Raw genomic sequence first — 24690 nt, 5'->3', positions numbered from 1 at the left:
AATATTATATTTATTTATTTATTTTTAAATAAGTTAGTTGATCAGATTTTTTTTAGAAGTGAGAGTGCAATAGATTTAGAATAAACTTCCCATTTTCAAAATACAGTACATGCGAATAAATCTGATCTGGCTGGCTGAGTCGACGGACAACGTGGAATTATTGATAACAAATCAACAATTGTCATTTACGTGGCTTGACGTGCTAAAATCCCATTGGAGGCATAAACGGCTAAGCCTGCGACTCCTCCACAAGCGAGAGCGAGTGAGCCACCCAAATCAAACAGATAAAGCGGAAGCTGATAGCAGTGCGATCCAAATACCGCCGGAGTTCACCGATGGCGGCCCCTGTCTTTGCTCCGTCCAAGTTTATCATCTCCCCGCCGTCCTTTCTCTTCCCGTTCAGAAACAGACCCGCTTTCACCCTCAACTCCGTCGCCGGAACACCGCGCCCACCGCGCCGAGTCGTCGCCGCTTCGGCTGCTGCCACGATCGACTCAAGCAATGGCGCTATCGCCACAACCATAGAGAAGCCCATCGGAGACGTGGATTATGGCAGGCAGTACTTCCCCTTGGCCGCAGTGGTTGGGCAGGTAGAGGAGTGAAAACCAGCATCTTAGTACCTGAACGCTGCTCACTGTCTTGTTTCTTTATTTTCCTTTGCTTCCAATAGTCAGACAAATCTTAGATTTAAGTGTTATTGATATTTGAAACTGTCCAATTGATGCTGGTAGGTTTCTGCTGCTATGCAAAAAGGACTTCAGTTTGTCTGTTGGTTTCAGTGACGATTTAGGTTTTGCAATTATGAATTTTGCATTAATGTGGTTTTCTAGATGTCCGGTTCTTTTCCTTAATCCAACTACTTTATTCTCTCTAGCTTACAGATTGCGCTAATTGCAGTGCAGCCTAGATGATTGCTGGAAATTATTATGGTCTGTGAAAAATAAGTAAATAATTATGGGATCCATGATATCATAGTAGATTCGTTTTTTTATAAAAATTTACAATGTAGTTAATGAAAATTCCCTTTCTTTTCTCCTGAAGTCGAACTATTTAGTAGTTTGATCTGTTATGCCTTTGTTGAAACTTCATTCCTGGAGAAAATAAATATTGGAAATAAATAATTTTGTTCTTGGCAAGCTATAGTCATTTGGAAAAGTTGGAAGAAACAGGATGATCATTTCAATAGTCATCCTAAATTTTGTAGCAATCTAACAATTCATATGAAGAAACTAATCAAAAAGATTAATATGGTCCCAACAGGAGTTCTTTTAGCATGCAAATCCTGGATTTATTCAATCCAATTCAAAGTGCATTAATTGCCTAATGGATAGCAAAGAATTCCAAATATCACTGAAATATTCTGTTCTTCGGATAATATTTCAGTCGCAAAGTATAAATTATCCTTAACTTATATTATCTTGTCAAAATTTTCCACCATTTGTATGGTTATGTTGTTATTGTTCTATTCATCATATGTGTAATACATATTACAAATATTTTTTTAGAACTACTATAGTTTGAGAATCATGTTATCATAAATATGTACAAAACATTGTTGCTTGTCTCTTCTTTTTCAATGCAATAATAGATAGTCATGTGCCTTAATTTACATGCAATTTACTATAAAGTAATGTAGCATCTTTTAATGTAAAAAATATTGTATATAATTTAGCTATAATTTTGCAACACATCTTTCTTCATTGATGTTCACATAGATGACATGAGTTAAATCATGACAAGTGAGGCACAAAAGTTAATGTCCAAAACATCATTCCATCTCTGTGCCTTTGAGGTTTCAACATATTTATTTTGTTTTCTTTGAATCCTTCAGCTTTTGAATGTATTCACTGGAGTCTATTTGAGTTATGGTTGCCTATTAAATTTATTTCACCAGCCCCCAGTTGTAAGCATGGTTAATTTTCTCTTGGTTTTGATTGCTCAATATAGTGTATATGGATGCAAGTGCCTAAAACTTATGCATGTTAAGTATGAGAAATATTTGTACAAGGGTATGCGCACATTCATTTGCAAGTATTGTATGCTATAATATATTTTGTTAGTCATGCTTATGAATTGTTAAACCTTAAGTATCTCTTTAGTATTATGTATTCATGTGTGGCAATTTTTTACACTCTTCTTTTTCTTTTACTCATGTCATCTGGATCTTCATTTGTATCTTGGCAAACAACATTTTTTGTCCTCCATATCCTTGATTTTTCTAGTTCTAAGAATGACATTTTTTTACTTTTTCCTGTAAAGGATGCTATTAAAACTGCCTTGCTTCTCGGTGCCATTGATTGTGAGATAGGAGGTATTGCCATCTCAGGTAAGCGGGGAACAGCAAAGACAGTGATGGCGCGCGGATTGCATGCCGTACTTCCACCAATTGAAGTAGTGTCTGGTTCAATATCTAATGCAGACCCCAACTGCCCAGGAGAGTAAGATTTTGTTCATTTGCAATGTTCCACTGATTTAGGCAAATTGCATAGACTCGTCCATAGTAAAATGAGTAGCTGCTAAGTGTACACTATAGAGTAGACATTTCAGGTTTTTTTTTTACACAACTTAAGGACACTTACACAAATTTTTAAAAAAACTGTTATTTCATTTTCACTTATAGTTTTTGAACACATGAATTTTCTTATGCAAGTCGCACTTGGTCATGAACCTTGTCAAAGAAGATACTGATTCTAAGCCTTCTAACATTGTATTATCAATATCCATATATCACATAGTGGTAGTTCTAGCCATGAACCTTCTAACAGGTGTATCTCTTTATTAGGAAATGACCGAGTTAGTCCAAGGGCTCTTGGTGCTTCATTTTTTGAATACAATTATTAGTATGTTTCAACAAGGTTCATCTGTAGAGGCATCCATTTAGAGTGCTATTCATTGTTAAAAATTTGCTAACTTTTAGCAAAGCAACTTGTAGATGTAACGTCAAAACTTGTTAATCACTGAATCATTATTTGAACACCTGTTGGGTTGTTTCTACTAAAGTTTTGCTTGATCTTTCTGTTCTAGTCACAATATCCAGTTAGAGTCATTAATTTATTTTCTAAAGAAGAAATTATCTTAGATGTGCTATCCACACTTTGTTTTCGTATTTCTAAATTTAGTTTCTATTTGCTAATGATTAGCTATTGTTCAGATGGGAATATGGATTAACTGAACGGGTGGAGTATGACTCTGCTGGTAATGTTATGACTCAAATTGTTAAGACACCTTTTGTTCAGGTGAAAACTCAAATGACACCAATGCTATTCAAATATTGTTGATAATGATATAATGTACTTTGTAAATGGTTTAAAGATTCCACTTGGAGTTACAGAAGACAGGCTTCTTGGATCTGTTGATGTAGAGGAGTCTATAAAATCAGGAACTACTGTATTTCAACCTGGTCTACTTGCACAAGCACACAGAGGAGTCCTCTATGTTGATGAGATAAATCTTTTGGATGAGGGGATCAGCAATCTGCTTCTAAATGTTCTAACTGATGGAATTAATATTGTGGAGAGAGAAGGAATAAGCTTTCAACATCCTTGCAAGCCACTTCTTATTGCTACATACAACCCAGAGGAAGGTTCAGTACGTGAACACTTGCTTGATCGTATAGCAATTAATTTAAGGTATGTATCATGCAATAAATGATTCACATTGGCCATTTTGTTTATAACTAACTATGCCTCTAACTTAGGACTTGGATATTATGATTATGTATGCCTAATAAAGATTAGTCTACAAATACAACTTAAATTTTTATGATGCTTTCTTTTTGAAGGAAAAGGACTCCCAAAGTGCCCTACCCTGTATACTGATAGGAAGATGTAATTGAAGCTAACAAATTGGTAGATATGTAAATCAACTTGTAAATATCCAAAACGTTTAAACATTAGCTTGTATATATAATATTCAATTGTATAATTTATTTGAGATAGAGATATTCCTTCACAACTAAAAGAAAATTCCACTCTCAGAAAATAATGTAGCCTCCCAGATAATTGATAATAAATTTGCCTTTCAAATGTACATAATTTTTTAATTTCTACTATGCCCTGCACTTGATTTCTTGTTAAACAAATGTTAGCAACATAAACTGCCAAGATTAAAATCTTGGTGGTGCTATAAATAACTAAGTGAACTATTTTCTTGCTCTTGTTACCAATATGGTTGATGGCTTGAGAAAAACCTTTGAAACCATGCCAACGGCTTGTTTGAGACCATGGATTGCCTTTTAGAGGTTGCATATTTTACTTTCCCCTAAAGAATACAACTAAAAAGGTCATTCCATACACACTTCTTACAAGAGACACTATATCAGAAAGTGTTTTTGATATCCATATAAAATATCTATGAACTGATTAACTACTAGAAAAAAGAACATAGGCCAAATTGAGATGAATAATAGGAGAATGCCTCTAAGTAATCCACACCATAACTCTGAATGTATCTTGACGATCAATCTCGTCTTGTATTAGTCAATTTGGCTATTCAAAAGATCCAAGAGACAATTTCTAGAGTGAAGGGGGGTGGGGGGGTGGATGCGAGAGGCAGTTAAAGGGAGAGAGAGATTCGCCGACAGTCCATCTCCCTAGGCTCAACAGCGGCGACATTGAGTGATGGTCACATGAGAGAACAAAAAAGAGAGATATAGAAAACAAGAGACAGAAAGGGAGAAGCCAATAAAAGAGGCTGCATTGGTGGTGAAGGCTTATAGTGCACGTGGATTTTGTGTGGCGACGATCTCACATGGAAGAGAGAAAGAGAGGTGCATAGGTGAGAAGAGGGACGGATTGGGGGGGGGGGGGGGGGGGAGAGAGAGAGTAGAGCCATCAATTTGGATTAGCCCATTGGGTTGCCCCTCCCCATCAAACAATTTAAGTGGATTATGTTGAAATTTTATCAACCCATTTTAAGGCGGGTCTAGGAGGGCCGACTCGCCTAAGCTCGCGATCCGTGAGGGTTGGCTCGTGGTGAGCTTGGGTTGGTCGCAGGTTGAGAATTTTTTTTCTTTCCAAAATTTAAAATTAAAGTAGAAAATTTAACGGGCTCATTAGTTTGACCTGCCTAAAGGGCAACCCAAACTTAAAAATTTCAAGTTTTTTTTATATTTTTTGACCTGCCTAACCCGTAACCCACCTTAGGTTAGGTTGGGGATTTCCTAGCCCGCAAGGATGGTGGGTCGGCCCACCCCGCCTTGCCATATGACGGGTTTGTAATGGGCCACCCCTCCCTCCACGGTTTGACAACACTAAGAGAGAGAGGTTACATAACCCCAAACTACTTAAAAAATCCTTTGATTTTTTCCAACGTGACTAAATTAGAATATAACCTCTACTTAAAATTTGGTTCACAATCTCCCCGGGTTCAAACCCACGTGACCCTAATCACCATCCCAAATCGATGGGTTCTTCTAAACCCAATTCAACTTCAACTTGACGCCCAAAATCAAATATGTCATTTCAGTTCAACTTGCTTCGTCATCTATTTTTTTTTTTTTTTAAAATAAGTTAAGATGCACAAAATTAAATACATGAAAACTCAATATCTAACATTCAACTATGGTTGGTTGCTTTGAGAAGGAGGGGAAGGAGGAAAAGGACGAGGGGAAGGAAGAAGAGGAAGAGGAGGCTTACTTGAAAGTTTCAGGTCGCGAAAGAAGCTTGTTGCTCAGAAGCAGGTCATTAAAGATGCTCAAGCTTGGCAGAGAGTTGTAGAAGGAGCTTGTAGCTCCACTAGAGCTTGCAACTAAGGGGAAAGATGCTTGTGGAAGGAGCACGCAATTTTTCTAGAGTTTTCAACAAAGGTGCAAACACTCATGGAAGGAGTTCGTGATTTGGCAATGCTCATGATGAAGGTTGAGGCTGCTCACAACTTGTGCGAAACTTGTGACAAAGGCACAAGACGCTTGCAATGAAGTCTAGTTCTAATAAAAGACTTGCCACGAAGGTGGAAGACTTGTAATGAAGGTGGAAGGCTTGGGTGGAGCTCATCACAAAGGTAAAAGTCTAGTCCTAAGAAAAGACTTGCAACGAAGGTGGAAAACTTGTAATGAAGGTGGAAGGCTTGGGTGGAGCTCATCACAAAGGTATAGGGTTTGTGATAAAGGTAGAATTATTGAAGGACTTGTTCACTTGCGTAGGGTTTGTGAGCTTCTTGCATGTCGGTAGGTGGAATGAAATTTTTTGCCATTGCCGAACGTCACATCTCAAAATTTGAAACCATGGTAGATAACTGACCCAAGGAAGGATGAACAACTTGAATGGAGATAAAAAAAAATCATTTTTCATTTCCCATTCTGATTCATTTATTAAAAATTATAAAATAACCTATATATTAGTTAAATAAATGTCAAATTTTTATTATTTTTAATTGATCTAAAAAATAAAAGGCCCATACACTAGGGTTTAGCACTAAAGAGACATGCTTCCAAGCCTAGGCTCGAGCTAGGTGTGACTCCCACTTAAATTGGACTATGGCACAAGCATGACATGGCATGAGGTGAGCCATGCCCAAATCAACACGACTGTAATCGGGCCAATGAGGGCCTTGGCCTTGTTGAGCCTAGGCACGACCTTTGACACCTTAATGTGGGTTTTGGTCGTGCCAGCTTGAGCATGACCTTTGACACCTTTATCTAAAAGGGAATCCAAAAATGAATATTATGTGCAAAGAGAGAAGTGTCCATTAGATTCAGGACATATGAATAATAACCTCATCCAACCAACTTCAGAGTTGTATATCAATTACTTGAAGTATGCTTCCCGATGAGAGGTAGATCAATAGCCTCAATAGCATCTAGCTGGTAGATGATTTCACCACTATAGTGACTTATCAAGATATTTTTACCTTTCTTCTGGCTTTGACATAGATATTAGCATGCTTGTCTATAAAGCATGCTACTGTTAGTGGAGGTGCGGTTGGGGTTGAGTGCCATGCAATGGCATTGATAGGTGAATGCCTCAAGTAGTCCAAGTGGTATTAATGGTCATAATTTGAAATCTCATACCGTACCACAATGCATGGTCAAAACGTATTTGATATTATGGCACAGGTAATCAATCCTATGCTGTTATGCCAATCATATGGATGAGTGTGTACATTCAACACCTTTTGACATGGTATAAAACGTGGCTAGATGAATTGAAATAATATATATTTTTTTGTAGCTCATGTCCATACAATATAAAGTCAAAGCTGTATCATTCCAAATGAAACATAAAGTCTGAAGTTAGGCATATAATTGTATCTCTTCTTCTTCATCATCTCCTTTGTCCTCCCCTTCCAATGAAACACCAACATGATACGGCTTGAGATTTTAAACCTCGAGTGTTGTTATTACTGTTACTTGATTTTCATTTATTCACTTGAGACTTTGAACGTTGTAGCAAAGCACACATTTTTACTAGTTTTGCTTACTCTATGTTTACATCATTTCATCGCAGTGCAGATCTTCCAATGAACCTTGATGACAGAGTTGCTGCAGTTGGTATTGCAACAAAATTTCAGGAAAAAAGCAAAGAGGTTTATACAGTTGTCGAGGAAGAAACTGAATATGCTAGGACTCAGGTTTTGCTAATATATGCTCTGTTTTCTTGGTTTTGCTTTTTGTTTATTGTGGTTTCAAATAACAATAGAAAAATTGGTAATGGAATCAAATCACAAATGACTCGATATATGTTCTTTTTTTTGCACCATATTTTTCCAATGATACTTGTTGGTGGGTGGTACAGATCGACAACCGGAACAAAATCATAAATTTTGAATAGTGGTCTGAGGTGTCATTTGAATTTGACAAGTTGAAGCCAGTATCAGATCATATATGTTTAATTTAGAAATATGACCCAGTTGGATCCCATGATCGAATTTACTTTACTTAAAGTGAAAGTAGAATGTAAGCATTCTTCATATAGTATAGGCATTTTGAAAGTATTTGCATCAACACCTCAATTAATTCACAGGACCTGACTGGTGGGACCCATTGAATCAGAACTGAACATTAAGTTTTAGTTTATCTGTCATGATAATTTCTTTTATATAAGCTCAAAGATTTCTATCTTGGTTTTCCATATCAGAGAATTGATGACATTCCAATTTTCGTAATGTTTGTTTGATGCAGCAAACAAACAATTATTAGAATGATATTTCACACTTTCAATTACCATAAAAATTAGAAGGGGAGCCTTGGCGCAATGGTAAAGTTGTTGCCATGTGACCAAAAGGTCATGGGTTCGAATCCTGTAAATAGCCTCTTGCAAAAAGCAGGATAAGGCTGCGTACAATGGATCTTTCCCTGGGACCCCGCATGGCGGGAGCTTCGTGCACCGGGCTGCCCTTTTTTTTTAATTACCATAAAAATTGCAGACTACTTATTTTTTCTTTGCTCTTTGCTTCCAACTTGCGATATAATTGCAATTTAAATTGTGCATTTTCATCACTCTAATATGGATTCTTGGTCTGTTTATCTTCCTATTTTTGACCAGACTGTCAAAACTGAACAACTAAGATATTAAACCATTTGAGGATAGCAACTGTATGTAATGACAGAAATGCTTTAGGAGGTGATCAAGATACATGGAAGAGTCAATTTAACTGCATATCGTTCTTTTGTGCTTTAGATATATTCATTTTGGAAGCAGATTACTTCATCTAGTTTGAGGCTTTTGAGTAAATTTCTCCACCTTCAGAAAACTGTGAAGACGAATCATCAACAATGACGCAATCTGCGTTTAGGCTATTTTTCCCATTATTTCTCTCTCTCTCTCTCAATCTAAGTATGTTCAGCAAATGCATGCCTTCCCCCATGCCTTACCACTTGCACTAATGGCTAGTAGCCACCCGTGATTTACCTCCTCCGTGTTGGCCTAGGGACGGGTTAGCGGGGGCGCTGGGGGCGAGCGAATCGCCTTTTGCCACATAAGTATGTTCAACAAATATATTCTCCGCTTTCTTTAAAATTCAAGTTAGATTTCTCTCTTTCTTGTATTCTTTACCAACATGAAACTGGGCTTTTATTTCCCTTCCATGATTTGGACCTTGTTAAGAAATTTTATACACACTTCCTTACTGTTAGCTTTCATATCAGGCATACCTGTTTATGTTTCATTTCTATAGCGTGGATATTCGTACTGTAAACAGTTAAATCCTAATTGAGTTGCAGCAAAAAAGGTCGGTTCAATTTTTGGACTTTTGGTATTGGTACACTCAATCCATTTTCTTCTGCTTGAAATTTCATAGGTTTTAGAGTCTTGTGTTATGATGCTCTTCAGGGCAGTCCTTAGTTAGACATTAGCCAGTTTGAGCAAATCAGCAGATTAAAAACTATTCATGTTATTAATTATGACTTGCATGTTTCCCTTTGATTTGGTGCTAAAAATGAGATGTCTCACAGTAAAGATGCATTTGAAATATTTCTCAAGTTAAAAAATGACTGATCCTGTCTGTAACCTAGTCTAAGATAATAACAGTCTAAATTTGAAAAGCACTGCTATACAGATCATTTTGGCAAGAGAGTATCTGAAGGATGTCACCATCACTAGGGATCAGCTGAAATATCTGGTTATGGAATCAATACGAGGAGGCTGTCAGGTTCACATCTTGAAACTATAAATATAGTCTTATCTTCATCTCTCTCTCTGGTCTGTAAACACATCCTTGCCTGTTTCCATTCATTGGATATAATTAAGATTTTACCTATCAGTTTGAAGACCCTAATTTCTAGGTTGGAAATTATTCATGCTTCTTGACCTTTGTTTGGTCAGGTGTATCCACTTTCTATTTATGCTTTTTTTCATGAAGTTGCATAGAAGAGGTCTTAACAGGATTCACTTCAAGTAACATTTGAGGAATTTGTGCTCCCTTCATGTGAATATTGTATTAACCCATATTATAGATATGCTGGTTAAGAGCTTTCTTATTGGTTAACAAAATAAGGCAGTAAAGCATGACCAGACTTTGGTGCGTAATCTAAATTTAATTGATATATCGTATATGAGGATTTGGTATTTCTAGTGCTAGTTTTCCCTGACTAGTTTTGTAGTGAGTTGCACTATTAGACAATGGTCTTCTAGCGGAGTTCTGCACCTAAAGTCGCATAAGTAAAAGCTTAGGTGTTAAAAAGTGACCCCATCAAAAGTTATTTGTAATGGGTCAATCCTCCCCACTAAAAGTTAATGAATTAGTGTGGACTCCTAGTGTTCCCCCACTGAACAAATTATTTATGAGAACCTTTTGGTTCTCACCAATGATGAAATGACCCATTTAAAGTATATCCTTGAAGAGTAGTAGGACCATGCCTTGCACAACTAGGTCCCAATTATTTTTAGAATATTTATTTGTTCTTGAAATTATTAATAAAATAATAAAGAGTAAAAAATAAAATTGAATATTGTTAAAAAAATAATATTACTTGATATTAGTAGTTATAATAGTTTTTTTTTAAATATTACCAAAAAATTAATTTGACAAATAAAGGTGCAGGTTGGGCTAGGCTTGAAGTCGAGTGGTGCATGAATTATTTGGGCACTGACACAACTCTTATAATGAAGATCACAATAAAATACTCATGATAAAAGTGAGTTGGGGAGAGTAACTTTTACTCTCATTAATAATTATAATTGGTGGATCTTTAGTGAGGGTTAAGCACATTTCTTACTTTAAAAAAAAAGTTAATTAGTGTGAATAATTTTATAGTGCCACCAATACTTGTAATGGGTGTGACCCTTTGGTGAGGGTCAATTATAATTCTCACCATAGAAGAGAATTAGTAGGGGTCATTGTGACGACTTTATGGAGGCTAAAAAATGATTCACACTAAATGGGAGCTTTGGCAAATGCCATTACATGTCCTCCACTAAAAGTGGACACTTTTTATTGTATTTCTTGTAGTGGTTATAGGAATGAGTAGCCTAGCCAGCTATCCTTGTTTATGTCAACTTGCAAGTTTTATTTCTTCCATCCTGCCCTATGATTTTTGAATATATGAGGTCAGGGAAGGAATGACTTCAAAATTAGATATGAAGATCATTTATGTGCATCTTTTTGTCACTTTCCCTCATCGCCCTCATATCTCTCATCCAAGCATAATGTGCATGGAATAGAGCGGAGTTGCAATAATTGGCAGGATGGTGTCGAACACTGCTGGTGTCAAAGGTCAACGATCACTTAATGGCATTGTACAAGGTGCTTTAATACTTGAGGACAATTAAAACTGATTTCCACCATATCTTTGTCAAGAACCTCTTCTTTCTTTCGTTTATCATGATCTAAGTTACCTAAGGGGTGAATCATACCCTTGTCACATACTAAAACAAATATGAAAGAAAAATCAATGGGAAATAAGGAGTGGTCATGCCCTACTATTGTTGACTTTGAATGAAAGGAGTGGTTGTCCTTGTGTATCTTCAGTAAAATACTATGAGCCTTCCCCAGAAAAAGATGTTTGGCCATTGATGTTGTGCAAAATTGTTGACCTTTTGTCCAATGAAACCACTAAGGACATTATTAACAGCTTGTGCTGGATGGTTACTTTATAGCATCCAAGGTTGATCTCTGGGCTATGGAAAGAATTAACTTCCAAGAGTGATCATTGTTTGGCTTGGCCTTTGTGCTTCGTTTCCCTATCTATTCCTCATTCGAATCAAGTTCTTGAAGTGATTGTGGAGTGGGATTTAAGCCCACTAGAAAAAACAGATGCCACACTTGTCATTTTCCCATCCATACCAATACTATTTGGTTGTGTTAAACTTAAAACATGTTTGCGGTACTTGCATCTTTTCCAACAATAATATTTTGTCAGAAGAAGAGAAGATAGAGCAAAGAATATTTCATTCCCCTACATATATGCTAATATTTTTGACAGTTTAAATCTTCTTCAACTAATCATTAACTACATAGTTCTTAAATATTTTGTAGCAGTGATGGGACGTTTCATTAGTTTTTATATAACATATTATGTTTGTAACCAATGACCAAAAACGTGTCTCTGGATTCACATGTTTCATGATGATCCAATTTTCACAACAGAAGGATCATGCGAATGCTTATCTATCTGATACTTATAAATTACTTTAAAATATTGTTTTACTATTTCCATAAAACAATTGCACTTGGATATAATCAATTTTCACTAAAATGTTAGACTTACTCACATGTTGAGGGATTCATATCCTTACAGAAACATATAAACACTAAAAAATCATCTAGCAATTTTTTAAAAGGCCGTTTTGTGGTTTCCGATCAAACCAATTTGGTACTCAAAATACTATGTTTGCTGTACATGACCTTACGGTTTTAATCTCACCAAAATAAAAATAATTGGATAGTACAATTGTGAATGTCATAATGTAGCACACTCAGATGTTGATCCGTACAAATTATAAATTTAAGTCTTTTTAGGATAATTTGCCTATTGTGCACACAAATGGTCATTTCCCTTATTTCCCTCTGAAATAAATCATTTCTCAGAGTGCTGCTCTTTATGGAACATTGAAAATTTGTAGTTATTAATATTGACTGATGTAACAGAGAGGTTGGACTATTTGTTTATTGGTTTACATATGCAGATAATCTACCTGTTCGCTATTTACATGCCTACTCTGACATTTTCTTAAACAATGATCCTTTTGATAGGGACATAGAGCTGAATTATTTGCTGCTCGAGTAGCAAAATGTCTAGCTGCTCTGGAGGGGCGTGAAAAAGTCTATGTGGATGATCTGAAAAAAGCTGTAAGCTCCTGCCAAATATTGAGAACTCATTACTAAATATTTACAAAAGTTTCTCATTGTAGTTTTTCATATAGGACATTCTTATAGAAAGGCAGACGTTTCTCATTGTAGTTTTCCATTTTAATTGATCTTTTAAGTCTTGATTGAGAAGGGGAGCCTTGGCGCAATGGTAAAGTTGTTGTCATGTGACCAAAAGGTAATGGGTTCGAATCTTGGAAACATCCTCTTGCAAAAAGTGTTGGGAATTTCGGGCCGCAAAAACCGCTTTTTCACGTTGCAGAAACCCCGATTCCCATGCCACCGGATCCGTGCGAAGTAAAATAAAACAAAAAATTCGAGTACGAGTTTACTAAAGCCTAGATCTACACTAGGAGAAGAGCTTTTTACCCTTGATGCGTTGCCCTTCGCAATCCCGCTCGTCCAAAGGGTGCTGGATCTCGAGAGTGTCAAAGTAGACACTCCTCTAGAAGTATCCACACGAACAAATCAATGGAGGGAGAGCCTTAGAGTGTGCTAGCACTCCTAGAGGGTCTCGGCCAAGGAGGAGGAGAGGGAGAGCAAGAAGATGCAAGGAGGAAGATGATGGAATCAATTGGCTTGAATGAAAAATCAATCTCATTCACTCACAAAAGTGGCCGGCCACATGTGTAACTCCTTCTCATTTAATGTGGCCGACCACATTAAATTGAAAAGGGATTTGTAACCTCCATGAGGTGACACACACATGTGCTAGCCTTGATGATGTGGCACATCATCATTGGTTCTCCTAATGCCAACTCACAAATGAGGTGGCAAATGGTCAAGTCAAACTTGACCTTTCATCTTCCTTCTCAAGTCAAGTCAAACTCGACCAAATCTCTCTCATGGTTGATCTAATCTAACCATTTGATTCAAACCAATTTAATATAATGAATCTAATTCATTTAATTAAATTGATTCAATGAGTCATAATCTAAATTAGACTCATTGAACACATGAATCAACTTGAGTCCAACTCGATTAGCTCAATTAGGATTACTCTTAATCCAATTTGATTCATCACATGAATCTAATCCTCTTGGTTCATCATATGAACCTAATTTCCATCTAATTGTCCTTTGTGTGTGACCCTATAGGTTCTTATAACGTTGGCAATGCTCCTAAACCCATTTAGAAGCATAAGTAATGAGCGGTATCTAGCAACACATCATTACTACCCAAGTTATAAGAATGTTGAGATCCAACATCACCTTGTGACTACTAATTGTGACTTCTCACAATATATGACATTGTCCTTCTATCCTAGACATCTAGATTGATTAATGTGAGGAATAGACCGTGTCATCCTCTAATCAATTTAAATCTTGAACTCCAAGTAGACTCACTCAATCAAATGAGCTCAATATCTCATATTGACTCATTTGGGCATGACCATGTACTTCGTGGTCTCACTCTATCAAGAATATCGATGTCGCTCCCGTCATATAGGAGGGATAGATCCCATCTACATCACTCACATCCCTCTGCATAATTCGTTACATACCCAGTAATCGCCTTTATAGTCCACCCAGTTACGGGTGATGTTTGACGAAGCCAAAGTACGTAACTCCTTATGTAGGGATCCATGGTGACTTCAGGTCCAAGGACTAGTAGTCATACTAATAGCCACATGAGAAAGTATATGACACTCATATAACGATCCATGATACTTTCTCATGGCGGCTCATTCAGTATACATTCTCCAATGCATACCCATGTGTCAACTTGATATCTCTATATCCATGACTTGTGAGATCAAGTCATCGAGTTGACCTACATGCTAGTCTCGTTGTATTAACATTGTCCCTGAATGTTAATACTCGACTAGGAATGATTAAGAGTAGTGTTCCCCTATATCATCTCACTATCGGTTCAACTGACCGATTGATATAGGTAAGAACCCTCTACTCAAGGACGCTATTATACTTAGTTTATTTGGCACCAATACAAGTAAGCATAATAACCAAAACCAATGCCTTTATTTATATAAGAATATGATACAACGAGTCCATACAACAATCATCAAATGATTGGCTCTAGGGCTCTAACTAATAAAAAGTAGGATAAGGCTGCGTACAATGAATCCTTCCTTGGGATCCCGCATGGCGGGGGCTTCGTGCACCGGGCTGCCCTTTTTTTTAAGTCTTGATTGACTTTTTTCTTTGCATGAAAGGGGATTCATGCAAGCCTGCTTATACACACAGTAGTGTAATGGCTAACTTTTCATGTTGTTAGAGATTTAGTTTTAAATACGTGGGTTGTTATAGAAATACACAACTGAGATGTATATATGTAATATGTCAATACGGCAATATACATTGGTAGAAGGAACTACCTAGGGAAGATGACTCTGTATAATTTTTCTCATTTAATTTTCAAGATGGTATTATAAGCTATACATCTCCCCATTTAACATTCAATATTTCTCGATTTATCTTGGTTTAACATCATCTTACAGAGCCGCACTACAGACATCAGTAAACCTACCATAATCACTTGGAAGGATCACAAACATGCTACCATGGGTAAGTCCCTGCACTCCAGCTGAGATGACATCTGCTGCTCGAGTCGGTCCACTGAACGACAATGGAAGACTTCACTCAGTGCGTGGATCTGTAGTATTGTTAGAGCAAATAACTTAACTAAACAACACACCTCAAATGAGAAATAAGAACCAGAACTGCAGCCAACAATAAATCACTTTAATTGGAGGTCAAAATTAATAGAAAATGAGCACAGATGTGCAAAGCACGGTTTATGGTGGATGTGCATCAATTATCTCTTTTAAAGAATCCAAATAACAATAGCAAGTGAAAGCCAACTCCACTTAGCCAAGTTTAAATTACCAATAATAAACCTACTTTATGTTATCATCATTCGTTAGATTTTAGTTACCACTAATTATCAACTTTAACTTATTGCGTAGAAGGCTTGGCTAGCGAGTTCAACACTAGTCCTTATACAAACAAAGAACACAACAAAAAATGACTTTGCCCTAGAACAAGGAGAGGGAAGAGGGTTTTGAACGATCTCATGCTGACTGGGAGAGAAGAAGGCATTTGGGTTTCACACAAAATTGGGAGAAGGAACAAAGGAGTTGCTAAAATAGTCAAAATCTTAACAGAATTGAACCATCAATTGAGCCAATCCAGTTCATTTTTATTTGGTCCAAATCGATTCAATCCTAGAACCTATGATTTAAGTCCGATTCAAGTCCACTTTAAGAAAAAAGGAAAAGTAAATCAATCCCCATCTGACCAGTCTCATTCAGATAATCTAACCCCTAATTAACCCCCAACACTGATTCATAACCACTATATCAGCTTTTAAGAGATTTGGTTCTACTGTAAGGTTGTAATTTAGTTCCTTTAAATTTAAATTTAAAAACATTTATTTAACTCAAATAATATTCAGAATATAATAGGAAGGGGAGCATTAGTGCAACGGTAAAGTTGCTGCCGTGTAACTGGTGGTCACGAGTTCAAGTCGCGGAAACAATCTCTTGCAATTTAGGGTAAGGTTGCGTACAATAGACCCAATGTGGTCCGACCCTTCCTTGGGACCCCGCATTAGCGGCATTCCGTGCACCGGGCTGCCCTTTTAATATCCAGAATATAACACTTGGTTCATCCTTGGTATAGTCCAAACACAACCAAAATTGACTCCACTCTGAGTCAAAATTTAACCACATCTGACAACAACCAAAAAGTGCCTTGGAAACCCTAAATGAGACCCGAATTGAGTCCAAATACAAATCTACTTCAAAACAAAATGATTCAACATTGAATAAAATAAATCACAGATCCAACCAATGACCTTAATTAACACCTCCAACCTTTGATAAATCAAAATTAAATTTGATAGGAATCCGGGGCCTATCACGTGGAAAAATCGAAAGAGAAAAATGAAAAGGGGATAGAGTGATCACTTCAAGGGGATCGACCTCCAATAATGAAATGAAATTGATTAATTAAAAGGGAAATTACTTGTCTTCCAAAATTACATAACGTCTCTTTAAATAGACATCTAAACGACCTTTTCAAAGGAAAAGGTCTAAAATAAAAATAAAATAAAAATACATTTTCTCTTGAAAATGTCTTCTCTAAAATTTGTCTTATAAAAGGAAAAGGTCTAAAACATATGTTAGAAAAGGAAATAAAGTTAAAAGATTTATTTGAATAGATCCATTAAAGGATCCTATCATTCCACCGCCCTTCAAAACAACCTTGTCCTCAAGGTTGTTTAGCAATAAACTCTGGAACATTTTCTTGAATGGTATCATATAATTCATAAGTACTGCTCCGATTCTAACTTCGGATGCATCGAGTTCAATGACAAATTGCTTATTAGGTAGTGCAAGAACTAGTGTTGTCATCATAGACTCCTTTAAATTCTTGAATACCTTTTTTGCTTCAAGTGACCATCTAAATGCATCTATGAGACCCAGAAAATCACGTAATGCCTTGATACTCTTTGGGATGGGCCACTCCATCATAACTAGCACTTTTGAGGGATCAGTAGCTGCTCCTTTTTGGCTTACAATATAACCAAGGTATTCCAGCTTAGTTGTCCCAAAGCTGCACTTAGCTCTTTTCACAAAAAGAGAATGCTCACGCAAAAGAGTGAGTACTTTATAAAGGTGATGCAAATGATCTTCGAACGATGAACTATAAACAAGGATGTCATCAAAGAAATTCAAAACAAACTTACGGAGGTAAGGCCTGAAGATATCATTCATCAAATTTTGAAATGTAGAAGGTGCATTAGTTAAACCGAAAGACATGACTAAAAATTCATAATGATTATCATGAGTCTGAAAGGCTATTTTTGGAATGCCTGGTTGATGGATTCTTATCTGATGGAAGTCTAAGCAAAGATCCAACTTTGAGAAGAATGAGGAACCTCCTAATTCATCAAGTAATTCATCAATGATGGAGATGGGGTACTTGTCTTTCACTGTAATTTTATTAAATGCCCGGTAATCTACACACATTCGCCAATTTCCGTCTTTCTTTCGTATAAGCAGTGCTGGTGAAGAATATGAAATTATACTTGGGCGAACGATACCAGCCTGAAGCATCTCTTGTACAATCTTCTCAATTTCCTCTTGTATGTAAGGGTAACGATAAGGTTTAACATTTGCTTTAGGATCTTTTTTGATGGAGAGTTGCATGAGAAAAATAGAGCAATCTTTCTTTAATAATTGCTCTGCCTGATAACTACTGATTGATGTGATAGTATTTTGTCTCTTGTCTCTGATACAAACTTCTTTTCCTTGATCTTAGAAGCGCATTGTTAGTTGAGAGAAATTCCATATTATGTTTCTTAATGTTCTCAACCATTGTGCTCCAAGTACAACATCACATCCATCTAGGGGAAGAAGAAAGAGATCTGTCATTAATTCATAATTTGGTAAGAAAATTTTAATACTATTGCACTTTCCTGAACTTATAAGTGATCTTCCATCCGCCACCTTAACATCAAATGTAGATGCTTGCTCTATTTTTTGTTTAAGCCTGCTACCAAGGTTGAGTCTAGAAAATTGTTGGTGCTTCATGAATCTATAAATATCATTACTTGTTGTTTTTTAATGAATCCTTTTACCTTCATCGTTTGCGGAGTTTGTAGTCCTTCTAAGGCATGAACTGATATTGCCATGGAGTCATATTGTACTTCGTTGATATTATCTTGTGTTTCACCTTCATCGAAATCATCTTCTTCCTCAGAGTTCTCTATTGGTTCAATCATCAGTATCCTCTTTTGCTTGCATTGATGACCACAGTACCACTTTTCATCGCAATGCCAACATAATCCCTTTGTCATTCTTTCCTTGATCTCTTCTTTTGTCAATCTACGGGGTGTTGAACAATGCAATGTGTTTTCATGAATTACCTTATTATTTCTTCTTCCTTCCTCATTGATCTTCTCTTCTTGTAGTCGTGCAAAGGATAAGGCAGTCTTCATGGTGCGGGGTTGATTCATTTTTACTTCTCGTCGTATATCAAGGCGAAGTCCTTCAATAAAAGTGCCTAGTAATTGCTTTTCTGACCAATCACGAGTTCGATTAGAGAGTCGCTCGAATCGTCCTTGGTACTCCAGTACGGTTGTAGTCTGTCAAATTTTGGCCAATTCTCCATCAACATTCTCATAACCGGAGGGACCAAATCGATTGATGAGTTCTTCTTTGAATTACTCCCATTTTGGAGGCCCATGACAGCTTCAAGCCAGTCATACCATTGGATGGCATCGCCTTCGAGGTTTATAGATGCTAGTTCTACCTTTGCATTGTTCGATGTGCTGTGGAAGCGAAAATATTTTTCAGCCCTTGAAATCCATCTAATCGGATCGTTGTTCTCCCCGAGGGAATTTCACCTTCATATGTTGAAGGTTGTGCTCTCGATCTTTATTTGAATTCACTCCTTGGTCATATTGTTGTTGTCGAGACTGTTGATTTATTCCCTTTTTGATTAGTATGCTTGAGCTGGAATCTGCTTCTAAACGATCCTTCAATTCTTGCACTATTGTGACCAACGATGCCATAGTTTTTTCGAGTTTATCCATCCTTGTCTTGTGCTTAGCTTCAAATTCCAGAGCCCATTTGGCGTCAGGATAAGATCCTCCGGTCGTCATGTCAGAGTTGGTTTTCTTCTCTTGAAGTCGGGTTAAGACCATGCACTTGTTGAAGTTGCTACGAGATACTATAGGGCAATGATGATGTGAACGTGCTCTGATACTAAGTTGATAGGAACCCGGGGGCCTATCATGTGGAATCGAAAGAGAAAAATGAAAAGGAGGATAGGGTGATCACTTCGAGGGGATCGACCTCCAATAATCAAATGAAATTGATTAACTAAAAGAGAAATTACTTGTCTTCCAAAATTACATAACGTCTCTTTAAATAGACACCTAAACGACCTTTTCAAAGGAAAAAGTCTAAAATAAAAATACATTTTCAAGAGAAAATCTTATCTAAAACTTGTCTTATAAAAGGAAAATGTCTAAAACTTATGTTAGAAAAGGAAATAGAGTTAAAGGATTTATTTGAATAGATCCATTAAAGGATCCTATCAACATTCCAGGATACGCCTAATTTGTTGTGGCACCATTAACTAAATGTTCCACCTTATTAATCAAGACGTGTCTCTACATTACATCGCTCCTAGTTTATTTTGATAAACTATTCATTCACTGCATTTATGCTTGTATAATAGATGGCTTCAAATGATCGAATCATAATTATGTAAATCACAGAATAAAATAAATGTAGATACTCGGAATGGAAAAATGTTAATCATGATACCTAGATATTCGTAGGTCAAATGTAATTAATGTAAACACATATTAAGACAACTCATCTATAAAACATCATGTATGCACAAAGGAAGGTACTCAACATCCAAAAGAAAAGATGAATGAATGCAATCACTAGCATGCAAAAGGTATGACTATTAGGAAGAAAAGACCTTTTTTTACTTCTCTTTCTCCTGTTGATCAGAAATGTCCCTTAGCCTGACACAAATTTCTCAAAAATGGGATACTTGCAAGCGTTAATAATATGTATCAACTCACAAAGACTCCTACAATCTTCTTTTTTTTCCTGTTCATTTCTTTCTTTTTCTCCTCACTATAGCTCTTAGTGCTAGTCCAATGACCATCTACACCTTCCTCGCTACGATGACTGCTAGCACCTTTGTGCTACGTCAAGAAGAACATGCTACATGAACAAAGTAGAAGAGGTGTTGCTCAACACATCTCCACAAGGTAAGATAAATTAGATTAGTTGTTCCCTTTATATTTTATTTAGTTTGGTCTAAAATCACAGCAAAGCTAGCTCAAAATTTTCAAATGGTAAATTACTCTATGCTAGTATGCTACCACCTTCTGTGAAAATCCCAATAGTGGTATTAAAGTGTGGTTTGATGATCAAACAAAGAGGCACACATCCTTTGGAAGAGAAATTAATTTGGACCTTGGATCTTCACTCGATTCTGATGAGAGAAAAGCATGTAGGAAAAAAGGATTACATGGCAAAAGGGAGGGAAAGATGCCCACCAACCTATTGATCACTTAGCCACTAGTTTGTATCACATGGCAGGTTTGCAGAATTAAGCAAAGGTCAAATCCTGAGGAATTACCCTCCCATGTCAGGCTAGCTTCGGTTTCCTGATTTACTCCCTTCCGATGGTATATGACTTCTCTAAACCCTTTCCTTTGTCATCCAAACTCTAATGATTAGAAAGGAGGATAAACAAGGCTCATCAAGCAAAACAACTCAGTTCAAAGCAAAGAGATCTCAACAAGAATTGTTATGGTTTTGAAGGTAAGGTCTTACTCCTACCTTAATCACTATACCCACTGTTGATGTTCTACCACTTCGGAGAATGTCTTAGATGCAGATCGTGAGAGGAAAACATCTAACTCTTCTCCACCATTCTCTCTCTCCTCTCAACACAATAAACCCTCTATAATCACTAATTTTCTATTTATTTTAAAATTTTGAAGTCTAATAGGGAAAATTAAAATTGAGCTCAACCAAGTTCTACTCCGTCTCTCTCAAAGAGGTTTCTGCTTTTTACAATTATGCCCATATACTTCGCAAATACACCGTTGCACTTAATTTAAGCACGAAAAATTAAATTAAATCCAAATAAAATCTAAAAACTAAGAAAAAAGTTATCACAATAAATTAGGGAAGATGCCGGACATGAAAGTAGGTAATCTAAAATGTGAATTTTATTCATTTCCTCATCATGTCTGTTATGGAAAGCATTTATTTATTGGTATCATTTTTATTAACGTGATTCCACTTCTATGATTTTCATGTTTAATATAGAGTGAGAACTTAAACATGAATATTGCTATATTGCAGGTAGAGTTAGTTATCCTACCTAGGTCCATTATCACTGATAACCTACAAGAGCAGCAGAATCAGCCACCGCCTCCTCCACCACCTCCTCCACAAAATCAAGATTCTTCAGAGGATCAAAATGAGGAAGAAGATACAGAGGTTACTAATAGAACTCTTTGAAATATGTATCAATTGCTTAGAACCTTCTCTTCAATCTCTTCAGTTTCTCTAATTATTATCTATATCTGTTGTTTGGTATGAAAACAAAAGGAAATCCTATTAGAGAATGATAAATATTGTCTGAACAGGAAGACAATGAGCAGGAGAATGAACAACAGGAACAACAAATACCTGATGAGTTTATCTTTGATGCTGAAGGTGGGATTATTGATGATAAGCTTCTGTTCTTTGCTCAACAAGCGCAAAGACGTCGAGGTAAAGCTGGGCGTGCAAAGAATGTTATCTTTTCAGAAGATAGGGGCAGATATATTAAGCCTATGCTTCCAAAGGTTACCTGTCCATTTCTATGTTCTTTTATAATTTATTTATTTTTGGCATAATCCTCTAGTTGATGTATTGTATTAGTTCAAAAAAAAAAAATCCATTTCAAAAGGATTTGCTACTTTGATTTTGTTCCCTGTAGCTTCAACAAAACCAGTGGCCTAAAACTCAAAATTGGTTACTCTCAATGCACAATTAAATTCGAGCATAATCTACACCTACTTAGTTTTTGCTAAATCAAATGCGTCCATGTCATAATTGAGGTTCCAATGTATAAAATTTACCGCTTGCAGGGTCCTGTTAAGCGATTGGCTGTTGATGCAACACTGAGAGCTGCTGCACCATATCAAAAGCTTCGTCGGGAGAAAGACACCTGCAAGTCCAGAAAAGTTTATGTAGAAAAAACAGACATGAGAGCAAAGAGAATGGCACGAAAAGCGGGTGCTCTGGTATAGTTTTACTTTTGCATCTTAGTGTTCCACATGAACACCCATTATGAAACTAACTGCAGAGACCATAGTTTATGCCGGTAAGATATTTTAGGTAATGTTAAGACTAAATTAAGTATCCATGATTGAGTGTACAAAATTTACCATTTCATCCAGATTATTTTCTACATAAATTCATATTCAGAACCTCGTACAATTTTATATCTAGATCACTTAGAGCACACTTCTGGATGTGTATTTGCAGGTAATCTTTGTGGTTGATGCTAGTGGAAGCATGGCATTAAACCGTATGCAAAATGCAAAAGGTGCAGCACTGCAATTATTAGCAGAAAGTTATACAAGTAGGGATCAGGTATTGCAGTTTCCTTCTTGATAATAATAAATATCCTCAGAAGAATGAACCAAGTACTATGCAATTGACTATTAGTAGACATTCAATTGCCAAAACTAAATGCAGATAGATTAAGTTTCCATTACTAGGATTCAAACCACTGGTTTGACACTTTAATTGGAAAATTGATGCAAATAAGTGATCATGTTTCTTTTTGTTTTTTCTATCGGTTAGGTTTCAATCATTCCTTTCCGTGGAGATTGTGCAGAAGTTTTGTTGCCTCCGTCAAGGTCAATAGCAATGGCTAGGAAACGGCTTGAGAGACTTCCATGTGGCGGCGGTTCTCCCTTAGCACATGGTCTAAGCACGGTATCTTTGTACTTAATTTAATCATCCATTTTGTTTTTTTTTAAAAATTTTCAAGGCTAATCAAAATTGCGTATCATTTTTAGGCGGTTAGGGTGGGATTAAATGCTGAAAAAAGTGGTGATGTTGGACGCATTATGATTGTTGCAATTACTGATGGAAGGGCTAACATATCTTTGAAAAGATCCATTGATCCAGAAGCTGCTTCCACGGCAGATGCTACAACTAGGCCTTCAACACAGGACCTCAAGGTAAGAGTAGGTTGCATTTACTTTGGAGGGATGGATCCTAAATAATCTGGCGAAGAAAGGGATAAGTAGTTGTTTATTTGGGTAAATGGAACTTTTGATCCAAGTAAACAACTTTTGATCCATCCCATTTTTTTGCCCCTTCTCTCCTTGTCTTTTTGATCTTATTCCTCCAACGAAACATAGACTTTGGAACACTACAAAGTCAAAGTTGAATGGATAGCTCTTACACTATGTTTCTTCAAGTTGATCTACTTGCGCTTCTGTGAAACCTTAAAAATTGTTGATCTGCAGTAAAGCCTTGTATTGTTGATCTCAAGGACTTTATGTTAAGTCACAACCACATAAATATCAACAGAAATATCATATTTCTTTACCAAAAAAGAGAAATATCATATTCATGTTTTGATGTTTGAAACCGGAATTTCCTGTTGCTTTAAAGTTCTCTTAATGCTTGTTTCTTTGGTCTATTGGATCTCATTACCTTCATGAAACTATACTCAATATTAAATTATAAATGCACTGCTTTCCTGTGTTTTATCAGATTCATCTTTGATTTTTTTCTAGAATTTTTTTTTTCAAAAGATCTAGACTACCTTGAAAACCTTTTGCAACTGTTTACTCTTGAAGGATGAGATTCTAGATGTAGCTGGAAAAATATACAAGGCAGGGATGTCACTTCTAGTCATTGACACAGAAAACAAATTTGTTTCTACGGGATTTGCCAAGGAGATTGCAAGAGTTGCCCAAGGTAAATTTTTGGTATCTATATTTCTTTCTGATGGCTTCATCTAATAAACCCTTATAATCTGACAGGAAAATATTACTACTTACCAAATGCTTCTGATGCTGTCATCTCTGCCACAACAAAGGAGGCATTATCAGTCTTGAAGAGTTCATGACAAATAGGAACACTACTTTCCATATTGACCTTCAGCTTCCTATCTTCAAATTTATGATGCGGTTAGTGAAGAAAGTGTGATGAATAGGTGATGGCAACACACTCGTCTTTTATTAGGAAATGGTGTATATGAGAATAGGTTTCTATGCAAGTAACATGTTCATGTAAGGGCCATGGTTGACCTGTTGTATGGAGCTTCAGTCTGTCTGTGCTGAATTTATCCCGATCCGGCTTTGTACTGCTATTTTTTTTGTTTATGTTTTTGCAAGGTAATAGAAGATAGATCCCCAATAATTGATGAA

General features: G+C 36.5%; 1 protein-coding gene across 2 annotated transcripts; it reads left to right on the top strand.

The window, feature by feature from the left end:
• Window positions 1–240: 240 nt before the first annotated feature.
• On the top strand, window positions 241–24690 carry LOC122022699 (magnesium-chelatase subunit ChlD, chloroplastic). Of its 2 annotated transcripts, none has more exons than XM_042580769.1 (15): window positions 241–590; window positions 2260–2438; window positions 3152–3236; window positions 3313–3629; window positions 7446–7569; window positions 9496–9588; window positions 12631–12726; window positions 21614–21751; window positions 21901–22101; window positions 22387–22542; window positions 22787–22894; window positions 23108–23242; window positions 23326–23490; window positions 24118–24238; window positions 24304–24690. In XM_042580769.1, exons 1-15 carry the CDS (start codon window positions 336–338, stop codon window positions 24387–24389), a joined length of 2259 nt encoding a protein of 752 aa, XP_042436703.1. In that variant the 5' UTR covers window positions 241–335; the 3' UTR covers window positions 24390–24690. The 2 variants fall into 2 exon arrangements, with proteins under 2 accessions (XP_042436703.1, XP_042436704.1); XM_042580770.1 differs by having other exon boundaries at window positions 462–590; window positions 2327–2438.

Source organism: Zingiber officinale, chromosome 9B (genome assembly GCF_018446385.1).
Source record: "Zingiber officinale cultivar Zhangliang chromosome 9B, Zo_v1.1, whole genome shotgun sequence".
NCBI classification, from domain to species: domain Eukaryota; kingdom Viridiplantae; phylum Streptophyta; class Magnoliopsida; order Zingiberales; family Zingiberaceae; genus Zingiber; species Zingiber officinale.
The sequence above is the reverse complement of the archived record's forward strand: the minus strand, read 5'-3'. Positions and strand labels throughout refer to the sequence as shown.